The 27,347-nt window shown below is 28.5% G+C and overlaps 1 protein-coding gene across 1 annotated transcript in view; it reads left to right on the forward strand.

Moving 5' to 3' along the window:
- LOC118072453 (disintegrin and metalloproteinase domain-containing protein 10-like) overlaps positions 1 to 27,347 on the forward strand; it is a 36,243-nt gene that overhangs the window by 6,347 nt on the left and 2,549 nt on the right. Inside the window, exons 4-14 of the mRNA XM_035092341.1 lie at positions 800 to 953; positions 4,714 to 4,835; positions 15,605 to 15,860; positions 16,713 to 16,835; positions 17,491 to 17,675; positions 19,101 to 19,241; positions 20,354 to 20,478; positions 20,703 to 20,831; positions 21,593 to 21,761; positions 23,436 to 23,605; positions 24,411 to 24,578. Of these exons, the coding sequence (XP_034948232.1) occupies positions 800 to 953; positions 4,714 to 4,835; positions 15,605 to 15,860; positions 16,713 to 16,835; positions 17,491 to 17,675; positions 19,101 to 19,241; positions 20,354 to 20,478; positions 20,703 to 20,831; positions 21,593 to 21,761; positions 23,436 to 23,605; positions 24,411 to 24,578 (1,742 nt within the window). The remainder of the gene's footprint in view (positions 1 to 799; positions 954 to 4,713; positions 4,836 to 15,604; positions 15,861 to 16,712; positions 16,836 to 17,490; positions 17,676 to 19,100; positions 19,242 to 20,353; positions 20,479 to 20,702; positions 20,832 to 21,592; positions 21,762 to 23,435; positions 23,606 to 24,410; positions 24,579 to 27,347) is intronic.

Consider the following 27,347-nt stretch of genomic DNA (forward strand, 5'->3'; position numbering starts at 1 on the left):
TTTTAGTTTTTTTAGTTTTTAATTAAAAGAGAAATTAAACAAACCGTAAATGCTCTAATGCTTAAGAGTTGAACCTCATACTTGAAATATTTATTTCGCTTTACCTCAAAACTTGCAAAAAATAAAAATTTTGTTTGATTTTGTTTTCAAGAAATTTTAACTTGAGTAATTTTTGATTCCTCTTCAATGAATTTTTTTTTTCTATTAAAAACTTTTTTTTTTAATTTATAAAACTAATTTTTTCCACTAGAACATTATCGTTTGTTTTCTCTTTTTTAATAACTTTAAGTTGACTCAATTGATTGGACTCCATCTATTGTTAAAGCACATTTTTTAAAATAATTTTTTCATTCCCACAAATAGTAAGTCTAAAAAATATTCAAGAATTTAATTTAATTTTGACTAAGTACATCTCGTAAATAGATGCATGAAAAATCATTTTATAAATTTAGAGGTACTTAATAGAACGTTTGAATATTAATTTAAAATTCGTTTATAGTTGAATTCAATTTTTAAAGCTCTTTTTGAATAGTTAATAGTTTGAAAACACTAATCCTCTTGAAGCTCATAAAAAATTCGATCACTTTATTCAACTCAATACTCTTTGTTGTTAAAAATGTTAAAAAATCTTATTATATAATTTAAACAAAAAAAAAGTTAATATTTATTAAATTGTTATTTAAAAAAAAAAAAAAGAAATTCTTCTAATTCAACTAAAAATGAAAAATTAAACTTTTAGCAAGTCACGTTTTTTTCCATGAATTCTTGAGTACAAAATGTTGGTTTTATTTTGAATTAGGAATCAAGAAAGGATCATATATCAGGCACTATACAGGAGCTTTTTACGACACGGAGGCATTGAAGGAGCATCGAGCACGATCACGTCGTGACTCTTTGTCGATAGGAAAAGAAGATGGTGTTACTTTGAATTTACATCTCAACGCGTTCGACAGGTAAGTCGATCAAGTCGTAAGACGTCAACGTCAACAAGATGTATATACATGTAGACTTAGATTAATGGGAGTTGGTAAGCAAACCAAGCCGTTGACCAAAAGGTATAGATGTCTACAGACCAAGTTAGGAGGGACTGAGTAAATTGGAGTAAATAGAGCGAGTTAGTAGATTTTGAGACTCTGTAGAAAATAGTATCACAGGTGGTGTGAAAATCTCTTTTAGTATAAATATTGACTTTGGACCAGACCAACAGCAAGCAACTAGTCGTCCTTTTACGTTCAATATCTGATGCTAGGAATCGATGCTACGTGACCAGTAGAATAGTTGTTAGTAATCGATCTTCTCTTTAAGGATGCTCTTCTCTTTGTTCTGACAAACATCATTTACCCGGTGTAATAAACGTGATATCAATACCATCAAATTACACAATTAAAGAGGTCTAGTATTTATGAGGCTTCATTTAATCTGGAAATCATAGTGGAAAGGTCATCAAAGGAATCTGAATGGTAGCACTTGGTCATTTAGCGATGAGAACCAATTAAATGTGATCAATGACCGACATGAAATCAATGTATAGTTTAATAACTCTATATTTTTTACCAATTAGTCATAAGAATTTTGATAAAATGACTGCTGGATTACTGCTTTTAGTTGAGAGAGATTTAGAGTCGTTAGGAATTTGTTTAATTTGTTTTTTAAAATGTTCTGACAATAAAGGAAATGAAGGAAATTTCATCAATATTCACTATTAGCTATTCTATTGACATTTATTTGAAAATTTAAATAAACTTGAAATAGTAGTTTTCAATTACTTGAAAAGTCTTTTGTTGACATTCTAACAAATGCAATATATTTTTTTTTAATTACAAACTTGGTAAATGTATGTTTATTAATGGTTGTAGAGGAAAATTTATTGAAGAAATGAAGAAATTACTATCAGCAAGTCATATGGAATCAAAATAAATTACATTTTTTTACAAAGTAGTTTTTTTTAGTAATTCATCAAAAGCAGAAGTTGATGGAAATATGAAATTATTTATTCTCAGTACTTTTTATTGGTTTAATCAATAAAATAAATACGATTTGTCATTTTTAATCATTCAAGTTTACAAATTAAAATATCAACATTAATATATCTAGTTGGCTTTGGTAAACTTTCGATTAAGAAACACCTCTCCCTCTCCCCCTTTATTCGAATGAAACTTTGGACATTTGTTGACGTTGGGAGGACATGCGAAATCTCCAAACAATTTTAGCTAACTATTTATTTATAGATATTTGAATGTAAATAATGAGGAGAGGAAGTTGTGGCGAGAGTAGGATGTTGGGGTCCAGGAGCAGAGCCTCAGTATATATTTGTATGGTTGTTGAAAACTGATAATTACCTCCATGCAGGGTTGGTTTTTTTCTTTTTGGGGTCTAGTCTCTTAAAAAAATCAGTGAAGATTCACTGATTATCAGTGCCAATCCAATTATATTTATATTTTAACAATAAATATATTATTTTTCATATGGATTGATTTTTTCAATGATTGCATTGGCACTGAAATCCGGTAAATACCCACTGATCCACAGTGGTTTTCACTGATTCCGTGTAAGAGAGAGTGGAAGCACAGTCTCTAGTGTAAATAAAATTTATAGATCACTAATTGAGGTAAATACGTGAAAAAGATTTGTTCTGAATCAGAAGTTTCCCTTAATCAGTCTTATATCCAAACTTTCTGATGATTAAAAAAAATAGATGAGTTAAAAAAAAACTTGTTTTCGTATAAAAAATATTAAAATTTATATCGAACTCTGAAAACTGATAAATAATATCATCTTCGTTTAAATTAAAGTGTTTTTTTCATAAAAAGAATACAAGTCAAATCTTCTTTTTACTCAGTTTTTCTATTACCTAAAAATGAATCTAATTTTTTTTGTCAGATTTAAAATTACCCCAAAAATCAGAGACAAAAGATAAAGTAACTTTGAAGCAGTGTATTCGAAAACAAAATTAAATATTAAATACATATAAAATGACAACAAAATTTTGTACAACAATAATCTAATGAGGAAACGTCTGATTCTTTTATGTATTTTTTGGTCAAATCGGAATCGATTTAGTAAATAATTCTGATTCTCTCGCAACTCGACGTTGATTTATGATGATGATGACGAGACTGCGTGTTGTGTGGTGATCGACAAATTTGCATTGTTACGATGTGCATGTGTGTATCGAGCATGAATATATGGGACAATTTAGGAAGCTACTCATTGTTGAGATTAACGTCAACAGAATAATGTATCATAGCGAATTAAGTGTTATATTGATGATTACTTGGTCTTATATATAACCAAGAGATGATAGGTATAACACTGACGGTTATGAAAATTAATGACTTCATCATATTGACAGCAGTGTACTTACTCGTACATTTATTTGTATTTGACAAACTCCATTCATTTTAAATAGGCTTGAGTTTTATTTGGAAGTGACAGAATCATTGAATTTGTGTTTATAAATTGTTTATATGGTTGTTATACTCAAATTGCTCCTGAAACTCATGGATATTTACCAGGGATCATTTTTAATGAGTCAATATTCATCAATTAATATGAAAGAGGGTTAAAAATAAATTGATATCACCGTTAGGTAAATTAATTAAATGGAATTCCATTTGTAGAAAGCCATCAATAACTTTTAAATAATTTTATACTGTTACTGATAAGAGTTGTTATTTTTTAAAATATTGTTGAATTAATTATTGATTTTATTTACTTCACTGAAAGTAATTTTTTTCTTTTTTAAATTGACGAATTAAATATTTAACTCGTATATTTCATGAATTGGCAGAACAAATTCTTTTTGAAAAATGCCAGTTGAACGAAAAAGTCTGTCGTCGATAAAAGACCTCTCTCTGAACATGCAGTTGAAATTTCAAGCTGATCGGTCCAATACTTTTTTTAATCATGTTAGCTAGCTGCTAGATTGTCGAGGGAATGTAATTTAAGTTTAAAGTTGAGTTACTAAATAAATATCAATACTTACAACTAATCAGTTTCAATTTTTTTAATACCTCTTTTTTAGATATCCATTCAAATATTATTTCATCTATGATAGAAATTTATACTAAACAGATATTAATATCAAAATCTATTTGATTGAAAGGATCACAGATAGGATGTGTTAGACGAATAAAAGATTATATTTATCAGGTTTATCTGATCCTTTTTTCAGAATTGATGAATTCCCATAGAATAATAAATCAAATAATTTTACTGACAAATGAAAAATAATTATTTTTGATAACAACTTCATTGAAAAATATTTATATCAATTTGTCAGTGTATTTATTTAATTATTTTATTTTTATAAATATTCTAAATTAGTAAAATAATAAATACATCAATGAAAAATAGACAATTACAAAGTTTTACAAGGCTTTTGAATGAACAATAATATAATAAAGGAAAAGTAATTACAAATATTGAAGGAACTTTACCAATTTCAACATTTTATTTAAAAAAAATGTTATTTCATATTCATCGTAGACATGTGTGTTTAATGTTTAATTCCAAAAGTTTTAATTAATAAATTTTTAGAGATAAAATAGTAAAAGGTTTTGAGAGCTCATCAATAAAGGATAAAATTTAAAATATATATGAATGTTTTTCGTATTTTTGTTGATGCAAAAGCCTTTAATAATAAAAAAAGAAAAAACAATTGCTAATAAAATTGTAGTTCAATTTTAATAATAACGATAATAATAATTACAGAGTCTTCAAGATGAAGCTTGTGAGAGATACAAGTGTATTTCATAAAGACGTGCTCTTCGAAACATCAAATGGCCGATCGATATCCTTTGATCCATCTCATGTCTATACTGGTAGCCTGGAGGGTAAGTCAACAATTTTCTAGCATCTTAGACTTTGATCTTGGTCGCTTTAAAGTTCTCTCGACTTATAAGATCACGCATGGATTCTTTTATTTGTCTGGTTGTTTGTGGTTTGTGATATCCCTGAGTATATCCTTCAGTGCAAATAATGTGAAAAGCTTGGTCCGTTTTCATGTAAGAGGATAATTAAATTTTCGATTGTGGCTTGAATCATGATTCATGAAAGACCCTACGATCGTTGAGTCGTTTAAGTGATGATGGTGGTAGTGAGTCTTGTGGAGTAGAAAGGATAGAGGTAGATGTAAGAGGCAATAGTGAAATGAGGACATAACTCGATTCTCTGAAGGTTCCTCCTTTTCACGCTGCTCTGACGAAAAGGACCTCTGGAAATTTGAGAGAGCCAAATCCACTCAACATCGTTGCTAGCGAACAGAACTTGTCTAATGTGGTTCAATTTCTCTCTCTCCCTCTCCTTCTATCTTTCTCCTTCTCTTTAAAATCATCTACGAACAATTCCGCATGGAACTCTCCAAAAGATTCAAGAGCAACTAAAATACCCTTAACGTCAGTCCTAGTCATGAGTCTAGACACACCACTTTTCCAAGAATTTTTTTTTCTCTTCTTCTACTTAATATAAACCTTTAATCTGTCAAAACCAATTCATTCTTTAAACAATTTTTTTTTCTCATTAAAGTTTGTTGAAAAAGTTTTAAAGATATTGTTTTTGACATGAAGAAGTTCATTCTATTACTTTAATACATCTCGTAAATAAACAAACTTTAAATTAATTTTATTTTATTATTAAATTAATTTTTAATTAAACTATATAACTTTGGTAATAAATGGACGTTAGACTTCCTTTTTTTATCCTTCATTAATATTTCTGCTGACATTCTGTTATTCTCTTTGACATTACTTTCAATTTTTTTAAACAAACATCTATATTCTTATCTAATGAATAATAAAGAAATTTCAAACTCATTTAAAAGTACTCAATAATTTTTTTGCAATTGTTTTCTAAGAGAATATTATCTGAAAAGTTTTTCTCATTTCAATATATTTAATAAATAAACGAAGTTTGAATGAATTTCCAATCAAAGTATATAACTTTGTTAATGTATGGAATTTGTAATGAATTCTTGTTCTTTCAAGTGAAAAAATTATTTTCTCTGATCTTTGGTAACGAAGTTGGAAACTAACGTGACTTTTAATGTAATTATCATCCTTTATTTATATTTAATACAACTTTGTTCTACATATTAACTTAGTTTGGCGTGTATGATTTGTAATAATAATTTATAAGTTGAATGCAATAGCTATTAATAAATTGTTTTTAATTTTTTACTTTGTTAATAGTTCATAAATTAAAAGCTCTATTGGAGAATTAATAGGAATAGAAGCTAGATATTTTTGAAGATTTTAATAAATCATGAATCAACTGAGAGCTTAAATGTAAGTATCTCGAATAAGCTTTTGTGAGCTCAATGGAGATTCATAATAAATCCACAAGTTGTAATGAATTAAATTGAGTAAACAGAATATTAATAAATCACATGAATGCATTGACAAATGATTTTAATTGGTAGTTTAATAAAATTCCAGTAAGGAATAATGTACAGCTATTAGAGGAATGAGTGGAAATTGGAAAGCTGCTTTCTAACTGACAGTAGTGGAATAGTATGCTTGTAGAAAACAAGCTTTGTCGTCCTTTCCAAACCTTTTAGATAATGGAACAGTCGTGAGCACGTTAAATGGATTTCACGACCACATAAATGTGAAGTGTACAGTCACCGAGAGAGAGAGAGAAAGAGAGAAATATAAATGAATTAAAAGGAGTGGAAAAATTTATGCCAACTTTTATATATAGAATCGAAATGTCCTTACATGGATTTTATATATAAAGTATAAATGAATTCGCAACATGAGTTGGCAAGTTACCATGTCGAGTTTTCCAGGTGGCCGGAAAATTAAACCGCTTCGCAGAATTCCATGTCGCAGGTTCTAGTTGGTGCAGGCCGGCCACAAAATACGCTTCACCGAATTTACCACTCTTATCTTTATCTCTTTTAGAGTCTAGACATGGGGAAATCTTTTCGCTTGACTTCCACGGTACCTCTTGACATTTTTTTTCTTCCTCCCATATTTTTATTCCCCAGTGCAATGGTTGCTCGTATGTTGGGGATAAACAAATGCCGTATTACCGTGCACAATGCACATGCAACTATGATTTTTACCTCTTACTTTGGTTGAATAAAATACAAAGGTGTCTTGCAGGCGAAATAAATTGTCCGTCGAACATGAGATTATCGGAAAAAACATTAGGTACCGTTGGAAGAGAAAAATATAAGATAGGGATGGTTGTAGGAAAGAAAGAATAGAAGCATAAAAATAATGTCACGAGACAGCGGGATGACGCACGATCTCTCTTAAACCACTAGCTCGGTATTTCATTCTATAGTAGCCAGATGTTGTCGCCTTTCTACTCGTCTATGCGATTTAGTGCTTGTACACACGAGCAAATGTCGCTACCCCAGTCTAGCATAATAATGACTTCCTTTTATTCTTAAGAATTTTGACACTCGAGACAATCGTATGCGCATATTTTGTGATATATTGTTGCCCTTTTGTCTTCGCATCTTCGATTGCTTTCTGATTAAAGTAGTATGGCCGAAAATTATAAATAAACTCAGAACAGTCAGTCTATTATTATATTAAAGATAAACAATTAGTTATTAAATATCTTAATGTTTACATTGACACTCCGAATTAAAATACATTGAAAAAATTTTTTTTTATATCAAGTAAATATGTAATTGTTGTAGAATTAAATAAATAATCACTCATGCTAAGGAAATAATTAATTAAAGCAAATATTTAATAATCTATTAAATAAATTATTTATTTAGCACTAGACCGCACAGCAATTATATATTTACTTAATACTACAATTTATTTTTTTTCAGTGTATAATACTTACGTTTATTTTAAAACACTTCAAGTGCATTGGAATAAAACAGTACGATTTTCACTGGAGTTGCAGCCTAATTTTATTTTAGGATTTGAGTCATTTTGTGTCAATGAAAGCATTGTTTCCCATAATTATTTATTTTATTCAAACTTCAGTTTTTATGAAGTGTACTATTGTAATTAATTACAGTAATTTTAGATAATGTTTGGTATGTTATTTAAAATTTAGGAAAAAATAGATACTACCTTAAATAATGTTGTTGATTTATTATTCGTTAACCAGAGTAAACAAATCAATGAACGAACAACTATAATAGGTGTTTGATGATCAATATTAATTTAAGAGAATTTTTAATTGACTTTTTATGGTCAAGAGATTATCTGAATTCATAAATTAATTTTTTATTTTACTCTTATAGATCAAGAGTCATTAATAAATTAAAAATTCTTGCATTTTTATTTATTTTTTTTTAGAATCTGCTTTCCAAGGAAAATTATTCCATTTTTTTAATCTGGTATTTTTAATCTTGGATAAAAAAATATTTTTACGTAATGAAAAAAATTAGCGGATTGAAATATTTCCATGGAGATAATTTGTTCGATATTCTAGAGTAGCTGTCTGTTATCGGGGAATTTTAAATTGAAAGTAACCACTCTTCCAAAAATATTTAAATTTTCATGAAAAGTGGAATTTCTCATTCGCAAGTATTTTTGTCGAGTGTTCCGTAAACTTAAAAAAATTTGTCACAATATGTAATCAAATGACTGTATATTCCTGCCCGTTTAACTCGTGACACATTTCCCTCCGACAATTTGTTTCCATTTTACAACCATAAATGTAGTTCTCCTGTGCAAATATGTACCTTTTCAATCATTTGATACACCTCGCTTGAAAATGAACAACATATTTGAACTTTTTCATCCTATTTATAGAGTAAAGCTTCAAGAAGTGTGTATACTAATTTTCCACCATTTTATTTTCTCAAGATAAAAAAATCATGTTTAATTCATTGTAGCCCAAGATTTGAAAAAACATCGATTTTATTTTATTTACTTATTTTTTAACAATTTATTCATTATTTTATTTATCATATATATTCCTAAACTAATAAAATTAATTAATAAAACATGTATTTTTCAAAATTAAAAAATATTAAAAAGGTTAAATATTAATAATGAATTATTTTTATTTGTTGTTGTTTGTTAATTGTTGTTGCGGGATTATTGTTATGATTTTTATTTTTAAATAACAAACAACTTTCTTTTTTTTCGATCGAAACAAAATTAGCAAAAGTGATATAATTTATCAAATTTTTTTTGCTTTGGCATGACAGTTATTTTAAAAATAGAAGAACAAAAAGATCGATGACATTATAGAAGCCAATTGTGTTATCTGAAAAAGTGTGTCAACAATCATTTTCAGGAGCCAATTGAACTATCAAAATTAGTTAACAGTATTATTTCGTATTTTTCATTCCATCAAATCGCAAATAAAAAATAAATTTTTCCAATACCCGTAAATCTTTGATTACCTTTAGAACCATGGTATTTGTCATCAATAAAGTTTTATTCATATTCAAACAATTTATGAGAAGCTCTTTTATTTTTCTAATCCGTTGAAATCTGATTTCCAGCATAATTGAAAATACGTTTATCCACTGTATCTCATGTGTGAATATTTTTTCTACACAATAGCACACTTTTTTAATGTCTGTGGCTTAGTCATATGAAGAATTAATAAATTTCACTGTCGTGTTTGTGCGATAAAAATCGCAGGAGAGGTGAATAAATTAACAGCAGAGTGGCATTTCGTTAGTCCGAGAGTAATAAATTCTAATTGTGCTACTCAACCGTTGTGAAGTGGCTGGGAGATGCGAGAACCCTTGGAAAAGTTTTTAATTGCCAGGAAATAATGGGTGGCTTTATCCTTTTTCGTCATCTCCTACGTAGACTTTATAGCATCAACCAAATGCTTCCAACGCTGCTTTTCTACGTATATATATCTCTCTATACTTTTATCTAGTACATCTCCCAAGAGGATTTGCGTTGCTTTCACGTTTTTCCTTTTTCATTTCCTTGAGTTACATTTTTCCATAAATGAAATGAAAGATATTGCGACTTTTGTCTAATGAATTTGAATCAGAAGAAGCTTATTTTGTTGTAAGAATAAAAAAATTCATCATCAATTCATAACGATTCATCATATTGATAACTGATTTTCTCAAAATATGCCATATTAAAAAAGAAAATCAATGATACAAAAATTGCAATAAGATTTATTATATTTTTTTCAATTCACTAGGGTCTGGAGCTCAGAAGTTATTTGGGAAAATGACAGTATTTCTAAAGATGTATTTCCCTGAAATATTTCAATTCTGCTAAATCTTAAAGCTTTAGTAAGATTGATAGTTTTTCAGTGAATTTTCAATATATTTTTGGTAATTTTATACTATAGCTGTCTCCTCGTTTTTCGGCTCTAGAAAATCGAAAAATTAACTATATTTTTTCATTTATTCATAATATTACAAAAATAATTCCTATTAAATTATTTTTCATATTTGTTTTAATATGTTAAAATTTCAAATTAAGTAGTAAAGAGTTTGTACTAAAGCTGCTTCATTCAAAATTAAAGTAAAAACATGATTTCTGTATGTGAGATTAGATAAAATGAAAAAAATAAAATAAAATAAATAATTTGTATTAAATATACATACTAGCTTTCTGCATGTTGATTAATTTGTCTTCTATTACTTCAAAAAACAGAAAAAAGTTTAATGTTTATTTTAGAGATTTTTTTTATTAAATAAACATTTTATTTTCTCATAATCTTTTATTTTAATGCAGTAAAAAAAATTAATACTAAGCATCTAAAGTTTTAATAAAATAATCAATTAATCTTTATTCAGGATATAAATAATAAAATACTTGCTTCATTACTAATATCCAATATTGTTAAATACATAATTATTTAAAATCATTAAAAATAATAGTAAACTTTTCCAAATGTTTTTAATTTAAAACTCAAGATATTCATTATCTGAAATAAAAGAATAGGAATGACGAAATATAATTAAATGTCTTTGACTTTCTGCATTTCTATTTCCAATCCATCGACATTGTCTTCATCAATGATGATGCATATAAAAATAAACTTTAATCATGGCAGAAGATATAAAAAATTCAATCAATCTAAAAGTGAAAAGATGAATCGTTTAATGAGATCAGGGACTTGAATGTACCACAAAACTTTTTATTCCAGTGCCATTTCTATCGAATTCAATTTGAACTTTTCCATGTGGTGGGTGAGAGAATCTTCTTGATTCCTCACCCGTAGTCACTTGGTCGTTTAAACTTGGTCTTTACGGGGAAGCTCACTGCATTTTTTGTGGCAATAAGGTCTACTTGGTTTTACGACTGCTGACTTTGTGTACATTCATTTTTTATTTTCATTCTGATTCAATGAAATATAGATTATTATGCTTGGTTTAATATTATGAACGTAATATTATTTCATTGGTGGTATTATATATTATGAAAATAAATAAACGCTCGCAAAGTTTGTGGACAATTGACCCTTACTTACCTCTGTTGTGAGAGAATTTATTGAAAAAGTTATGACACAAAAGATGTGAAAAAGAAACGTCAGCTTGTATGTTTTCTACTTTTAAAGAATGTCTTATAAATTTGTGAAATACGACGGTATTCTTTAAATTCTTGATACACTCAAATTGAATTAATTGGATACATCCCAAAATTATTTTTTTTTTTTTACAAAATAGTTATGAAACAGTTCATTCTCATTTAATTCATTGAATAATGTCATAGATTAAATGTCAAAGGGTTTGTCAGATCAATTACAAAAGGTGTTTCATTAGTGACGGATTAATATTAATTTGAAAATGTGATCAAATGTTCGTTTGAAACAATGAAATTTGACGTCACTTGATAAAGTTTCTATTACTTGCTCACTTTTCAATATTACATCATCAACGGTATTGCTACATGTTTAGTATGCAATTGTATTTATGAGTATTCTCATTTCCATTTCAAAATCATTTACTGCTTTGTATTTGAGTCCTGAATTATAGAGAATCTGAATGGTAGTTGGTTCGTTGTCTTTCTTTTGAGAATTCTAGCTATTGTAATGAATTTCATTCTCAGAATCGATATATTGTTATTGAAATATCGTGGTAAAAGCTTTTTACAAAATTTATCTTGCCTGAAAAAAAAACACTTTAATTTTTCTCTTACCACATTTTATGAATTTCCTTCATGTGTATTGTATGTTGTAATACATTGTCTGACTATGGTCAATAACCCAACAACTCGAGTAGCAATTTAAATCTGCTCTTATTCTGGAGTCCTGAACATGGTCTACTTATTTTTTAAGACGTCTTGCCTGGTATGGTACTTATATCGAAGAAAAGGTCATCAGGCATTCGTTGGTATTTGAAACAAAAATGGCAGAAATAATTGTAGTAAGTAATTAATATTGACAACTCATTTTTTTTTAAATAATAAATGGATAAAGGTCCAAATTAGGGGACACCACCACTTTTCCAATTTTTTAACATATATAAGAGATTCTACAACTAGTCCAAGATGATTTGCAGCGAAAAATATTTTTTGTTGACACCGGAAATCGAATCTGGGACCTTCCAGTTACGTGCTGGCTACTAGACCAGTTAAGCTATTTGATCAGTCCATAGATTTCACTTTAAATAGTTCCTACATATGACCTGAATCAAATAATTCACTATTTTAATGTAGCCCCGCACAATTTATTTTTGACTATGTCTCCTAATCGAAACTCTGATAGAATTAATTCCTTTCAATTAATTACATTGTTTGTTAGGTTGGAAAAATGTTACAAAAAATCAATCCAACTTTAAGAGACTCATTTTATGAATCCTATAAAATTCCTTCAGTACTAATAAATTGCCTTGGTGTAAGTCTAGTAAATAAAACCATTGAAAACCTTAATCTACAAAGTGGATAAATAACAATCGTTGAAGTTACTAAAACATTTGCGTCATTTATACTTGTTTAGAGCCATATCATAAAAGAGTTATATTGTATGCCTGTGTCGAGCTTTCTTCTTTAGTTGTCAAAAGAGAAAATAGCCAAGGATGGTCGTGTTATAAAATAGCAAAATATAAGATGAAATGCGAGACTGGTGTAGGAAACATCATGGAAGTGTATGTACGAACATATAACACTACGAATAGAGTTGAATGGAACTTGACTGAGATGGGAAAAATAAAGGAAGCTCGAATTGTTTTAGATTCTTCAAAACAAAGTTGCAGAACCGTTAATGAAAAATAAAAACATATACGCTTGTTAAACAGGAACTTTTGATCTAGCTTCTCTCTATTCATTTGCTCTTCTTAATTACAAAGGAGTTTTGCCAAGAAGTTGTTTCATTGATGATAGTTGGATAATAATGCAATTATTGTTATTATTCTGATGGTGAAAAAAAGTTATTTAATTTTCAAAGAAAGCTGAATTTTTTCTTTGTTAGTAAACTTTAAATTATTATTAGCTGTGATTATTTTTCAGTATTCTTTATTATAGATGCAGACAAATGTCGGACTAAACTTGGGTAGTACTACTTACATAATCAATAATTTTTGTCTTTGTTCATTTTATGGTAGCAATTACTTCAATTTTGAAATTCTTCGAGTATTCTGAGTCTTTATAAAATAGAGATAGAGTTAAAAATCCAATAGGGATCGTAACAAGAATTTAGAAGAATCAATTACTAAGAATACTTAATCTTACAGTACAATTTCATGTATCTCAATATACTCGTATTCTTCCATTCTCAATCAGTCTTTGGAATTTCATGTAACACAAGAGATTACAAAGATAGTTGAACCGTACCAGGTAACGGGCAATTAAATCTTCTACCGTTTTAGTGTTAGACCAAGTGCTCGGATTGTCTTCGAAGTTTCGGACTGTAATTAGATGAATCGACTTAGCACATCTGTACATTTACCTCTTGGCTAAATTTATTTCCAGAACTTGAGCTTAAGTACTCAGTGTTAGGTACTTAATAATAAACAAGTCTCGGGTAAAAGAGGGCTTTTGTTTAAGAAATTCAATTTCTCAAGTCACTTCAAAGATAAATCATTCATGTATTAAGCTCGAAGCTACCCTATAGCTACTTTATTACTATTGGTCTTATTTTCTTGTCTATATTATGCAACATAAATGCTGTTCACTTTCTTTCGAGGTTATTCATGCAATTTCTCTTTATACCTTTTGTAACTAAGACACCAATTATGTCACGTAATGTAGGCCAACTAAGTGAGTCATGTTCAAGACTTCAGATTAGAGATGAATTTAAATTCCAATCCAGGCAGTACATTCATTGCTTTTTATTTTTTAACCTCAATAATTGATTGATGAGTCAACAAGTAGACACTTCTTTTATTTCTGTCCAATACAAAGAAATCACTAGGACCAAATTTCCACTCGAACATAAAAGAAAAAGTTTACCTTGAGAATAATTCATCGTATTCACCTGCAACTTGTTGCAAGTTGGACCTCTGACTTTTATTTCTATTTTTGATGTGATTGAAAGAATCAGATAAAAATATATTTGGATTTTTATCGCTTGTCTACACCTTTGACTGAGTTTTTTTGAAGTTGTTTCATTGAATATATATATATTCATGATAAAGTGCAAACATAATTTCTGATGCATAAAAAATGATTATAAACATATTCGCTAAGTAAAGAGGAATGTTTATGTGAATACAGTCAGATTTTGATGATGCCTTAAAGGCCTAGATAATGAGGTTCTCCGTTAGCTTGATGAATATGCAAAAGATCTATGTACAGATATATAGTTGAATAGTGACGGTGAAACTCGGGTGTTTGAAATAAACTCAGCAGCACACGCATCCCAGATCTTCAATTAAGAGTTCAGTCAAAGCATGAGTTGGGGAAAATGTAAATATACTAACGTTTTCTATATAAGAAATGTTATGATTAAATGAATAAAAACTTCTCTAATTATTTCTGTTCAGTTTCATACAATTGTGAAGAAAAAAGATTCTTTGTTTATAGGTAGAAGAGAAATTGTAGATATGACCCTAATTCAATTATTTCCTTGGAGATAAAAATGTGAATAATTAGAAGGGTATCTTTTTTGGGCTTCACTCATACAATTAGTATACTTGGTAAAGAAGTCTTTCATTTTGAATGCCTTTTTTTAAATTAATTAATGTTTTTGGCTCTCAGATTTTTTTAAAAAAGAAGTTTTACCTCTGAACAATGAAGGATCCATTTTTAATGATTCATATTGAATGGCATTAAGGTGAATTTATAAATAATTAATTTAATTCAGTTAATTCAAACTAATCTGGGGAAACTTGATAGAAAATAAAGGCTGATGGATAACGTTTTTTGTATGCTGAAACGTAGATGAGGATAATGTTTTTACCATCTTGAAAATAATGATAGTTTGGAAGTTTTTTTACTGGAGAAATTAAAACTTAGTCAGAATTTTAGATAAGAAAATAGAGTTGAAAATTAAAATTTTCAATATTTTAAGTATTTATTAATAAACTAATTTAATGAGATTTGAAATAAATTCTTCAATTATTTGATAAGAAAATTTCAATGATCATGTAATATTTTTCCTCTAGAAATTTTAATCTTAAATATCATTATAAACTTACAAACCCAGTAAAGTAATTCCTCTGTGCAAATTATAATTAAGATTACATTTAATATTTACTCAACTGTATTTAGATAATCTTCAACTAACTTTTAACTTTATAAAAATACTTTTTCAGATGATGAATCATCCCTAGTTCATGGAGTCATTACAGAAGATGGCTTGTTTGATGGAACTATAATTACAACTACAGATGAAATTTATTTCGAACCCACAAAACGATATAAACGTTTAGTCCAAACAGAAGTGGATAAAATGAACCACCACACAATTGCATATCGTTCAAGTGACGTTGCTACTCCAACATTTACTCTATCGCAACCTTTCCACAACCAAAATCTAGTTGAAAACGAGTCCTTCAATGGCAGTGATGCGTAAGTCAATCTATTTCCAATCGATCATTGTCATTGTATTATATCAATTTCAGCTTTATTTTAAGCTTTGGTTTATGAACTGTGATGTAGTTCAAATATTGTCATTTTATTTTTAATATCAACATTAAAGTTTCATGATCGAACCTCAAATTGATACCAATGTCAACGAGAATCTGTAATACAAAAATTTTATTTGCTTTTGTATTATATTTTTTTAATATTAACAAGTAAATTGAATTTTTTAATGAAATATAAAATATTTTACATCCTTTCTTCTATGTTCCAATATGAAGATTTTTTTTAATTTAGTTTTTTAGAAAACCTTGTTTTCGATTAAATGTATTCAATAGAAATCAATCAAATGTTTCTCTAAATTGCAAACAGGTTTTTCGATTTATCATATGAAGAATTTATTTAAATTCGAGAATATATTTATTGCAGTGAATAAAACTGATTAATCTTGCATGGTTTATTGTCAATTGATACTAGAAAAGCAACAAATAAAATCACATGCTATCGTTAATGTAATGCAAAAATAGCAAGTGCGTATGAACTTGTAACGCACTACAACTTGGAACATTTGCATTGTACGTACGTTCAGTCGACAATGGAAACTCCTCGCCAATTAATTACACATCGTGTAGCTCGGTAATTAAAAGGGGTTTTACAATCGATTGTAGCATTACCATGTGCATGTTATTTCTATTTCTATGTTCTTTGTTCTTTAACAAACTAATTAATTATTTTATGCCAGCAATTCAAATAATTACTAATTACAGATATATTTTGAATATTTTCTTCCACTTAATTTTAATGAAAAAAACTAACTGATCTTATTTCTGGCTTTTACAGGTTCAATGATCCGATTCTGTTTGATGGAGATGATGACTTTTATCATCATGATTTCATTGACAAAAATTTAGGATCAGACTATCCGGAGGAGTTGAAGAAAAATAAGTACCTGGAGCTTGATAAGTATGTTCTTTTTTGATAAATAAATACAATTAAAGATCTAAATGTTTAAATATTTCTTAAAAAATGAATAGAAACTTTAAATCAGGATCAATCGAAATCATTCAGAAATTTATTTTTATTAATAAGTAGAAGTAATTTGTAATTTCATATAACTTTATTTCATTAAGAAAGTTAATATCATTTGAAATAATAGAGAAAGGTAATTTTTTTGTAATATAGAAATTGAAATTGTCTTTCTAAATGATTCTTTCTCAAAAGACTTTATGAATTGGGCTGGAAATTGAATCAGCTCCTAGACCACTTCAGTACTTAACGATCGACATCTTACTGAACAAAATTGCTCTATTCATTTTCGACGTATCATTGTCGAAAGCTCTTATCATATAAAACAAAACTTCGTTTGATGATATTCTGGGAACGAACCAAGCAATTGAGTCATTTAGTGGTCAATCGATACAGTTTAGGGTAAGTTGGAGTTGATAAAATTTCCAATAAAAGCCAATTGGTCGTTTCCACTTCACACTAAACATAGATACTAGCAAGAAGGATTCTTTTCATCAATTATTTAATCCATTGACGTAATTAATTCAATAGCTAGAATTTTTTATCTCTTTAATGGGTTTTGATTTCATGATTTGATTGGTTTATGTTTCAGACAAAATAGTGACAAATATTTACGGATAGTAAAGAAGCGCACATCAATAGACCCAAACAAAACAACATGTATGCTGTATCTCCAAGCAGATCACACTTTTTTCGATCACTATAAGTCAGAAGAGGCTTGCATCGAGGTCATGACCCGTCACGTGCAGCGGGTCAATTCTATTTACCGTTATACGGGTACGTCTTTAAAATATCAATGCAAACCATCAAGCCACTCGAAACCTTTCGATCCTCGGAAAACCCCTTGGTAATTCCTACTTTTGAATGCATTCGTTGCAATCCGTGTCTTATCTTTATGGCGAAAACGATTCGGAATCCGCATTGGTAATCGTTAAGCACGTTCTGGTAATCAGCAGTTGGTATATTCCGTTTTATCAGAAATTCTAATTAACGATATTGCGTGATGACATTTAGTTCTATAATTAGATTAAATTCTATTGAGAATTTACAGGAGACGTTAGGAACATCGATATTCTCTCACATTTTCTTTTATGAGAAGAAACGTAAAACGTTGATTCTCATTCAGAATCTAAGTTGTAAAAAAATAATTAATTTAATTTTTTAAAAGAAACAATTTATTTTTTCATTTAATTTTTATAATTCTTTGCTTTAAATACACTGTTATAAGACAAACCTTTGCTTGAATAAACAACTTATTTTATCGTTTTCATGGAAAATTTTAATAATTTACTTTCTTGAGTCAAGCATTCTTCTTTTAGAATTAATTTTTTTCTGTTTCAAGAGAAAGGAAAAAGTTAATCAACCATTTTTAATGAATAATTACACATTAAATGAGCTTGAAGTGAAACAATTTTTATTTTTAGACTGCTTCTCAAAATTCTTACAAATTTTCAATGATTAAACAGATTTTCTATTGATTTAATAAACATATTGAATCCAATATGAAATGATAATCACATCAATATGAAATGTTAATACCAAATTAGAAATTGTATTTCACATATTTAGATAATCCTGTTTGAACACTTTTAATTTTTAATTCGATAAATAATTATAATTCATTCACTTACTCAGTCCAGTTTATGTTTACAGGATATTAATGATCAGATTTAATTAAACCCAATATAATTTGATATCTAAACAATAGAGTAATTTGATGAAAAGGTACAAATTTATCAACTGCTTCTAGCAATAAATTTACAAATATGAGAATTTTCTAAATAAATAATTTATGTTTTGATTAAACTTCTTTCCTAGAAAATAAAAACTTGTGAAAAATAATCTCGGCAAATGAAAAACTTTTTCATGTAGTTGTTAAAAATTATAAAGCTTTTTTTATTTTAAAAGTCGACGGCTTATGACGTAAAGAATTAATTATTAATAAATGAACTATCACAATGAGAAGTGAAATATTCACAATGTAAATAAAATAAAAAATTTCTATTCCACTAGTATTCATGTATTGTATTTTTTTTTTTAACTTTTCAGTCATCGATATAGTATTTGATATTCATAGAAATATTTCTTTCGGTTTATTTGCTAGAAATTTGATAAAAATTTTCAAAGATGTTTACTTAGAGAATAGAAATATGAAACAGCAAAGGATGTTTGTTTTTTAATATTATCTGATGATTTTTCTAGACTTCAACCAGGATGGTCAAAAGGACAATGTTAGTTTCATGATAAAACGAGTGAAAATTCACGGGCCAAAAGCACTTGAAGACCCATCATATCGGTTTACTGGCAAGTATGGAGTTGAAGAGTACCTTGAGTTATTTTCAGGTACGTTTGAGAAGAACCCTTTTCACTATTCACAAAATATTGACCGAGTCAACTAGTATGTATTGAAAATATCTACGTGAGTGTTCACTTGGTTTGATATTATCTCAACAAAAGAAGAAGAACCTTTTAGAGTTTCACTATTGTATGAAAAAAGATACAATAGGTAGACGTGATAAACGAGCAACTGCCTTGTTATCTAGATCGTTATTCCAGTCATTTTCGCGCTGTGAATTGAATTACGTCTGCTCTCTTACTCCGGAGTTAAATGAGTCGCCAGTGGGTTCGGTAATTTAATTTTAAAATTAAGTCTATCTAGTGATAACAAGAACGAATAATAAAAAATGAAAAAGAATAAAATTACCGACATTCAAGATAATGATCTAGATGAATTTTTTTTATCATACTATTCAACTCATTCATCAGTTTCCACTCGTTTTAATTTAAAACGGGCATTTTGTTCATTCTAATATGAAGAGGAAATTGACCTAACAATTTGCTACTGGTAACTTTGTAATCATCCTCTTCGCAGATAATTATGCATGAAAATTATGCATTAAATGAATTAAAAGTTTTTTATTTCATTTACAAGATATTATTTTTTATTACTGATTGCGAAAAAATTTCAATTCCATTTCCAATTAGTCTAATCGACTGTGTTTGTTGGTAATTGAAAATAATTTGCTTCAAGTGGTACTAAAAATTAATAATCAACGTTTATATTGTTATTAAATTTAAAAGAATTATTTTGACTTTAAAAATCCAACTATTTTCCTTTAAACAAATTGTATTTCGATAAACGAGAGTGCATTTAAAAGCTTGTACTTTCCAGTTTTTTCATTTCTTCAATAAATTTTTTTTTTAGTACTTCTCTTGCTCCATAAAAAAAATTCAAGTAAAAGAGAAAAGAAAATCTCTTAATTTTAGTTAGCAGAGATTTTTTTCCAAAAAAAATCACAACAAAATTAACTGGTAGCGTACAATTTGGAGTAAACTAAAATTCTTAAGACATTGATCTAATATATATTACTATTCAAAGTATTATTTTCATTCGTTCGCTTTTAGGAATAAAAATTCTATAACGTTCATTTGAAAAAATTTATGAATGTTTTCAGAGGAGAATTATGACGCATTTTGTCTGTCTTATATGTTCACTTACCGTGATTTTGAGAAAGGAACGCTTGGACTAGCTTGGACTGGTGACTTGAAGAATGCGGGGGGAGTTTGCGAGAAGAATGGGGTAAGTTTTAACGACTATCACAAGGCAATATCGCTGAGATTTTTCCCGTTTATACCCTCATGTCTTTATGATCCTTAGTTCACGTGTTCTATTAAAGCACATTTAAATAACTGTTTAAAACTTAGTAGGTAGCAGATTAAAATTATCACTTTTTTTACATCGTTAATTTCTTCAAGAACAACCATAAATTAAATAACTTATTCATTTGATATTCCTACTTATAGCACTATCGTGGAAGCATGAAATCATTAAACACAGGAATAATTACCTTGTTGAACTATGGGAAACATGTACCACCTGCTGTGTCCCACGTCACTTTAGCTCACGAAATTGGACATAATTTTGGATCTCCTGTGAGTAATTCTTAACTATGTTATTTCATAATTTCATGATTCATGACAGATAGATAAACTTGTATGATAATATATTGGTGTACTGTACAAAGTAACATTGTGGTAAACTTTACTTCAAACTCCTTATCGGAAGGTGGCTTTAATGTACCAGTTCCAACACCTGTGTCTCGCTAGCACGAATTTCAAGCGACCATTCACCCAAATCGTACAGCAAATCTTGCTATACAAAATTGTATAACGAATCTAGAAAATGGTTTTCCAATTCTCCAATAATCTCATCTATTTTTGAAATTTTTCTAAAATATTTCTACACTATCTTTTATGGTTTTTGAAATTTAAGTGATTTACTCTGTCAGTCACTTTTAAAATATTAGTTGTAATATTTTATAAAATATTTTAAAATATTCTACAATATCTATATTTAAAAAAAAAATTATTTATTAATTGTTATTTTATATAACAATAGATTAAATTATAATTCATTTATTCCAACACTATCATCATTGTACATCAAAACATTGGGTACTTCCCAAATTTCTTGTTAAGAAACAATATTAAAAAACAACTAAACTGAATAAACCATTATTACAATTCAAAGCTTAAAATTCACTGTGAATGTTTGGTACAAATATATCTGCAATCTGAATATTTTATAAATACTCATTTATTTCCATTGTGAAAAACATGAATGTAAAAATATATCTCTCTAAATCCATGTTGATCTGTATTTTTAACTTTTTCTTTTTGTTGTAATAATATAGCACGACCCAGATGAATGTTCTCCAGGAGGAGAAGATGGGAACTTTATTATGTTTGCAAGAGCGACTAGTGGAGATAAGAGAAACAACAATAGATTTAGTCCTTGCAGTCTTATCTCAATTAATCCTGTATTGAACATCAAGGCTAGGTCTACCAAGGGTTGCTTTGCAGGTAAACAGCTTTATTCACTATTTTTTTCTGTAGTGAATAATCATAAATATAAATCTGAAAGTGAGTCTCTTTATCTGAAAATTGTACGAATAAAATAGAACATAAAAAAAGGAAGCCACATAAATATGAAGGTATGGATGATGAAACTTTTATGAACAAAGGTTGAAGAAAGTACGAGATAAAAGGAAATCTAGCATACGTCAATGAGGCTTCAACAAATCAAATTAGACATCACGTCGGTACATTCAATTAGTGTCAGTAAATCCGTATCTAAAGCTTTGTCGATTGAACTTCTCCAGTGAATCGTGATAAGAGTCTAGACTCAGATAACTCAATGATTCAATTTTCTTGCAATTTTCCATCTAGGTTTCCGACTGAGCCAGATTTTATGATATTAAGAGCCAATGAAAGATACGTTATTATCTGGAATTTCAATTCGAATTTTGTAAAATTAAATAGCTTAATACTTTATTTTGCTTCACATTATTTTCTGCTAACAGAAATTTCTTATTATTTTATTAGAAAATATCAAGCGTATTAATTAGAAGACTTGATTGACATTTTAATTAAGAAAATGTCCTTTATGCTCCATAAAGCCATTGAGTATCAGATTGCTTTAATTTTTTTTATCTAAATTTTGATAACTTAACATATTTTTTATACAAAAAACTATTTTAGTTACGTGTTAAATTTAAATTATATTAAATGTGCTCATTCATCAAAAACTACTAAGAAATGAAATTTTTTAATTTATTTGAAATCGTTGAAGAAAAATCGTAGCAATCATCACTTTGACTTTATACTGTCTTGGAGATAATTTTTAACTAGTGTCTAAGTGTCATTTTTCTCCTTTAATAACTTCAGAAATTCAATTTTCACATTTATGGGCAACTAAGATTAATAGTCATGATAAACAGTTTTAGATTCCTGTTACTAATCCCAGCTTTACACCATGCTGACAAGTTCTTCATTATCCTCACTCATACAATTTCTGATAAATTTTCAGATGTTTAGTATCAGGTGGTTGCATGGGAATCAAGTGTGATTGGTTCATGTAAATGTAAATTAGAATTAGGAGATTACTAATGGGAAGGTGAAGATTCTAATACAGAGTAAATTTTATTTACATTTAAATATTCCTAAAGTTACCTATTATGTATTGTAATTTAAATTTGATAAATATTTTTTCAAGTTTATTTAGATAATATTTATATTTTATTTTTGAAAATTTAATAATTCATGGTATCAAATATTACATGACTTTATAACAATTCTTTATAAATCAAATAATTGTTATTTTTTTTATTATTAACAAGCAGTACACCAGAGGATAATTTCGGTATCGTTATTGAAGAGTCAAATAATGGGAGCAATGGTAATACCAATGATATTACAGAACTGAAAGCTATCATTGATCGTAGGCAGATTCCATGCGAAATCAGTTTCGAAATTAATGCGTACTCGTGATAACGTATCAGAATAGATATTGCAATACGTATTATGATGGTAGTCCTCTTCACTTCCCTACCACTTCCGCCCTATCTGTGACGTTTACATGATTAAATACGAAATGAGAGAACGAAAAGAATAGATGAGAATTTGACTGGACAACAAAAAGAATGAAAAAGCAAATATTTGTCTAGTATTACTGTTAATTCATTAAATTTTTTCCAGAACTTCAAGTGGCCATTTGTGGTAATGGAGTAGTAGAAGAAGGCGAAGAATGCGATTGTGGATGGGAAGAAGACTGCAACGATCCGTGTTGCCATCCTCAACGATTACATCATGCTCCATTTGAAATACCTTGTCGTTTAACTGAAGACGCAGTTTGCAGTCCTAGCCAAGTAAACTCGCTATTCTCATGGCAATTTAATTTTTAATCAGAACTGCATTCAGCTTTCAACAATTCTCCTTAATACAAACAATTGTCTAGACTCATTTATACTGTCCATTATGCATTTTAGATTTTAAGTGCTCTTACTTTCGTTGTGATTTTTTCAGTCGTTTACTTGACTTCTTATTTAGTTACGTTTATTCCAAGTGAGAAAAATTAAAAATGAAGACAGTTTTCATTTACAATTTCAGTCTATTGTAGTGAAATTTAAAAGTTTCAAGTAAAAATGACATTTATTATTCCATGATTTATCAAGTAATTTATATTTTATACTTGATATATTGCCAGTGCTTTTTTAAATAATTTTTGTTTCAAAGACAATGAGATTAAAATCTGAAATTCATTGTCCGTAGATACAATTATTTACAAATCAAAAATGCTACAAGCAAAATTAACGTAATTACAATATATAATTAGCTATAGCTACTATACAATTATCCGCCTAATTTCAGTTCGATTCAGAGAACACGGATTTATTTATATCCATAATTAGTTACTGGGAATTTTCCAAAGTTAGTTTACAAAGTGAATTAATTGCATTACACGTGTCATTTTGTACAGTATTCAGTATCAAGTAGTACAAGGATGGAATTACCAACAAAGTAGATACTAAGTAGATTAGATAAAGCTATAAATCTCACTGGTGTGAAATTCTTATTGAAGTAGAAGGTCAATATATTCGGGAATAAATTTGATTTTAATGACTGATAAATCAATTCGATTTGTATTAATGGAGGATCAAAAACAATTTCTAGGGTCCCTGTTGTACGACAGAATGTTCGTTACGTAGTGGGACAAAGTGTCGAGAAGACAATGGATGCAGGGATGCAAGTTTCTGTGATGGTCGAGGTCCCCAGTGTCCACCATCCGTTAACAAACCCAACAAGACAATATGCAATGAGGAATTCGTTTGCTACATGGGAGTAAGCATTTCAATATTATTATACAAATCACATAAATTTACATATACTGAGCAATAACAATTGCAAGTTGGAAAACAATAAACAAGTTTTACGTAAAATATGACAATTCAGTTTCTCAGTATAATCAGTGGAGTCAAATTAAACCAATTGTTCTTTGAAATTTGATTCAACATAATTCACTTAAAACATCATGGATTATTTTTTGAACTAGAAGTTGATTTTTCCATTATCTTGGAGATGATATAATCGGTTTAGATGAAATCAAAACAACTTCAAGTTATTTCGTATCTACATAATGAAAAAAAAATTTTAGATCAAATTTCGCAGAGCTATTTTCGAGATATCTTTGGTCAGAATTTTACTAGATTTACGTATTCAAGCTACACACGCTCACACAGAGATAACCTTTTGAAAACTATCTAAAATAACGACTATTGTAGAGACCCTGGAACATAAAGATTTAATCAAAACTTGATTTTCGATTTTCACCACGGTTCTCTCAATAATTCCTCTTTTTCAAATCTTTTTTATTATGAAGCAAAAAGTTGGAAGTATTTAATAGGTACTACTTGTCATATAGGTCAGTGGAATACGGTTTTTTTTATCACACATATTAAGATGGAAATTCGTAAGAGTTTTATCAGTTAATTTCATTGGAATTCAATAAATTGAATTATCCACAGAATTTTCAGAATGAATAATAAATACTTTTAATAAGTAAATTGATTTAACATCATTTATTAATATCATTCAATTAAATAATTTTAATGATGTTAATTTTGTTAGAATATTTCTTTGACCGTACTTTTTTAATATTACTCGATTTAATAGAAATATTATTTCTTGATTTTCCTACATTTCTCTTCACTTAAAAAAAATTAATGAAGCTAAGAAACAATTATTACAGACATTAATTATAAAATTCATTCGTTATCGCGTTAGGAAGGTATTCTTGAAATTCATTTTCATCGTACAGGATTTATGTTTCATAACAAGTTTCTAAATAATTGGAATATCTGAAAATTTTCTTTAAATCATAATAACAGAAATTTATTTTCAAATGAAAGTTTAAAACATAATCTCATTTGAAAGGAAAAAATAATTATTATGAAAGTAGGATAAGTATTTGAAAGCAATAGAAATAAATTCTTATTACAAATAAAAATAAAGAATGATTAAATTTTTTTTTTTAACCCATTGATGGTCGTTTTCATGTGATAAAAATTATTTCTACTATTACAAATTATTACTTAAATCATTTTTAGTACTGTGGAGTTTTTTGTCTTCATAAATACTCTCTTTTATGTTCTTGTTACATATAAAGATAATTATTCTTGGATTTTGAGAACAATTGTGCTTAAAGTTGTTATGAAAGTTTATGAAAATGTATTCTGCACTTTATGAACACGGAAATAATATCACAAAGTCCATCGTCCAGAACACAACTAGGAATTCCATACGGCAGATTACCAAGTTCCGGAGTCATGTGTGCGTTGTTGGAAATTTAACTTGCAAATGCTCGAATCCTACGATCATCTAAAACGAACACACGAGAATAGAAAAGAGATGAAGATAGAAGTGTAGACAATATCGTATGATATGTTGTAAACATAAAAAACTGCAATACAATTGGATAGAATATTCGTTCATTTAAATTTTCATCAAACAAACCGCATTTTACCATAGTAAAATAGATAAATCCATTCAGAGATAGGAATAGTAACTTCCCGTATGAAAAAATTTTCAAAAACTGTGAAACATAAATATGTGCATAACTTCTATGATAATGGTGGTATGGGGTTGATTGAGGACTTAAATGGAAGATCTGGACGAGAGGAAAAAAGCCAATATGGTGGAAATCATAATTGTCGCGAAATTCATGCAAAAATTAGAGCAAGTTCCGGTTTTACCCCATTTTAGGAGTGAAAAAATTAATTTTTTACATGTTTGACCCGATTCCGCATTTCTACGCATCAAGACGAAGAGAATGAGTGGTCGATCATCAAAATCGGACAACTTTGATTTTTCGACCCAAAAAAATGGCAAGTGGTACCCCTTTCCATTTTTTTAGGCCAAAAAATAAAAGTACTCCGATTTTCAAGTTTGACCACTCATTCTCTTCGTCTTGATGCCTAGAAATGCGGAATCCGGGCACCGCTCGGAAAAACTCACTTTAACACCCTCAAAATGGGGTAAAACTGGATACACATTAAAACTCATCATCCCCTTCACTTTAAACCCTTATAACTTATGAACGGACGGTCCAATAATCATTTTTAGGGACGTTTTAGAAAGATTAAAATCTGAGCTATTCAACGATATCCATAAATTTATAGAAAAAAATTTCTTTCGCCCTTAAAATCACTAAAATATTAAAAAAAATCACATTTTGTTGTAAGTTTGCCAACTATTTTGGCGATTTTGAGGGTGAAAAAAATTTTTTAAACCTTTTTCATAGATATGTATCTTTAGCTTAGATTTTGAAGTTTTTAAATACATCCTTAAAATCATCATTCGATAACTCGTATAAGAGTTAGAGAGGTCCAAAGTCGAAAGTAAATCATTTTTTGACTCTTACTTCGACTTTGGACCTCTCTAACTCTTATACGAGTTATCGAATGATGATTTTAAGGATGTATTTAAAAACTTCAAAATCTAAGCTAAAGATACATATCTATGAAAAAGGTTTAAAAAATTTTTTTCACCCTCAAAATCGCCAAAATAGTTGGCAAACTTACAACAAAATGTGATTTTTTTTAATATTTTAGT

This window comes from Chelonus insularis, unplaced genomic scaffold (genome assembly GCF_013357705.1).
Source record: "Chelonus insularis isolate UGA/USDA-ARS -01 unplaced genomic scaffold, ASM1335770v1 contig_93_pilon, whole genome shotgun sequence".
Taxonomy (NCBI): domain Eukaryota; kingdom Metazoa; phylum Arthropoda; class Insecta; order Hymenoptera; family Braconidae; genus Chelonus; species Chelonus insularis.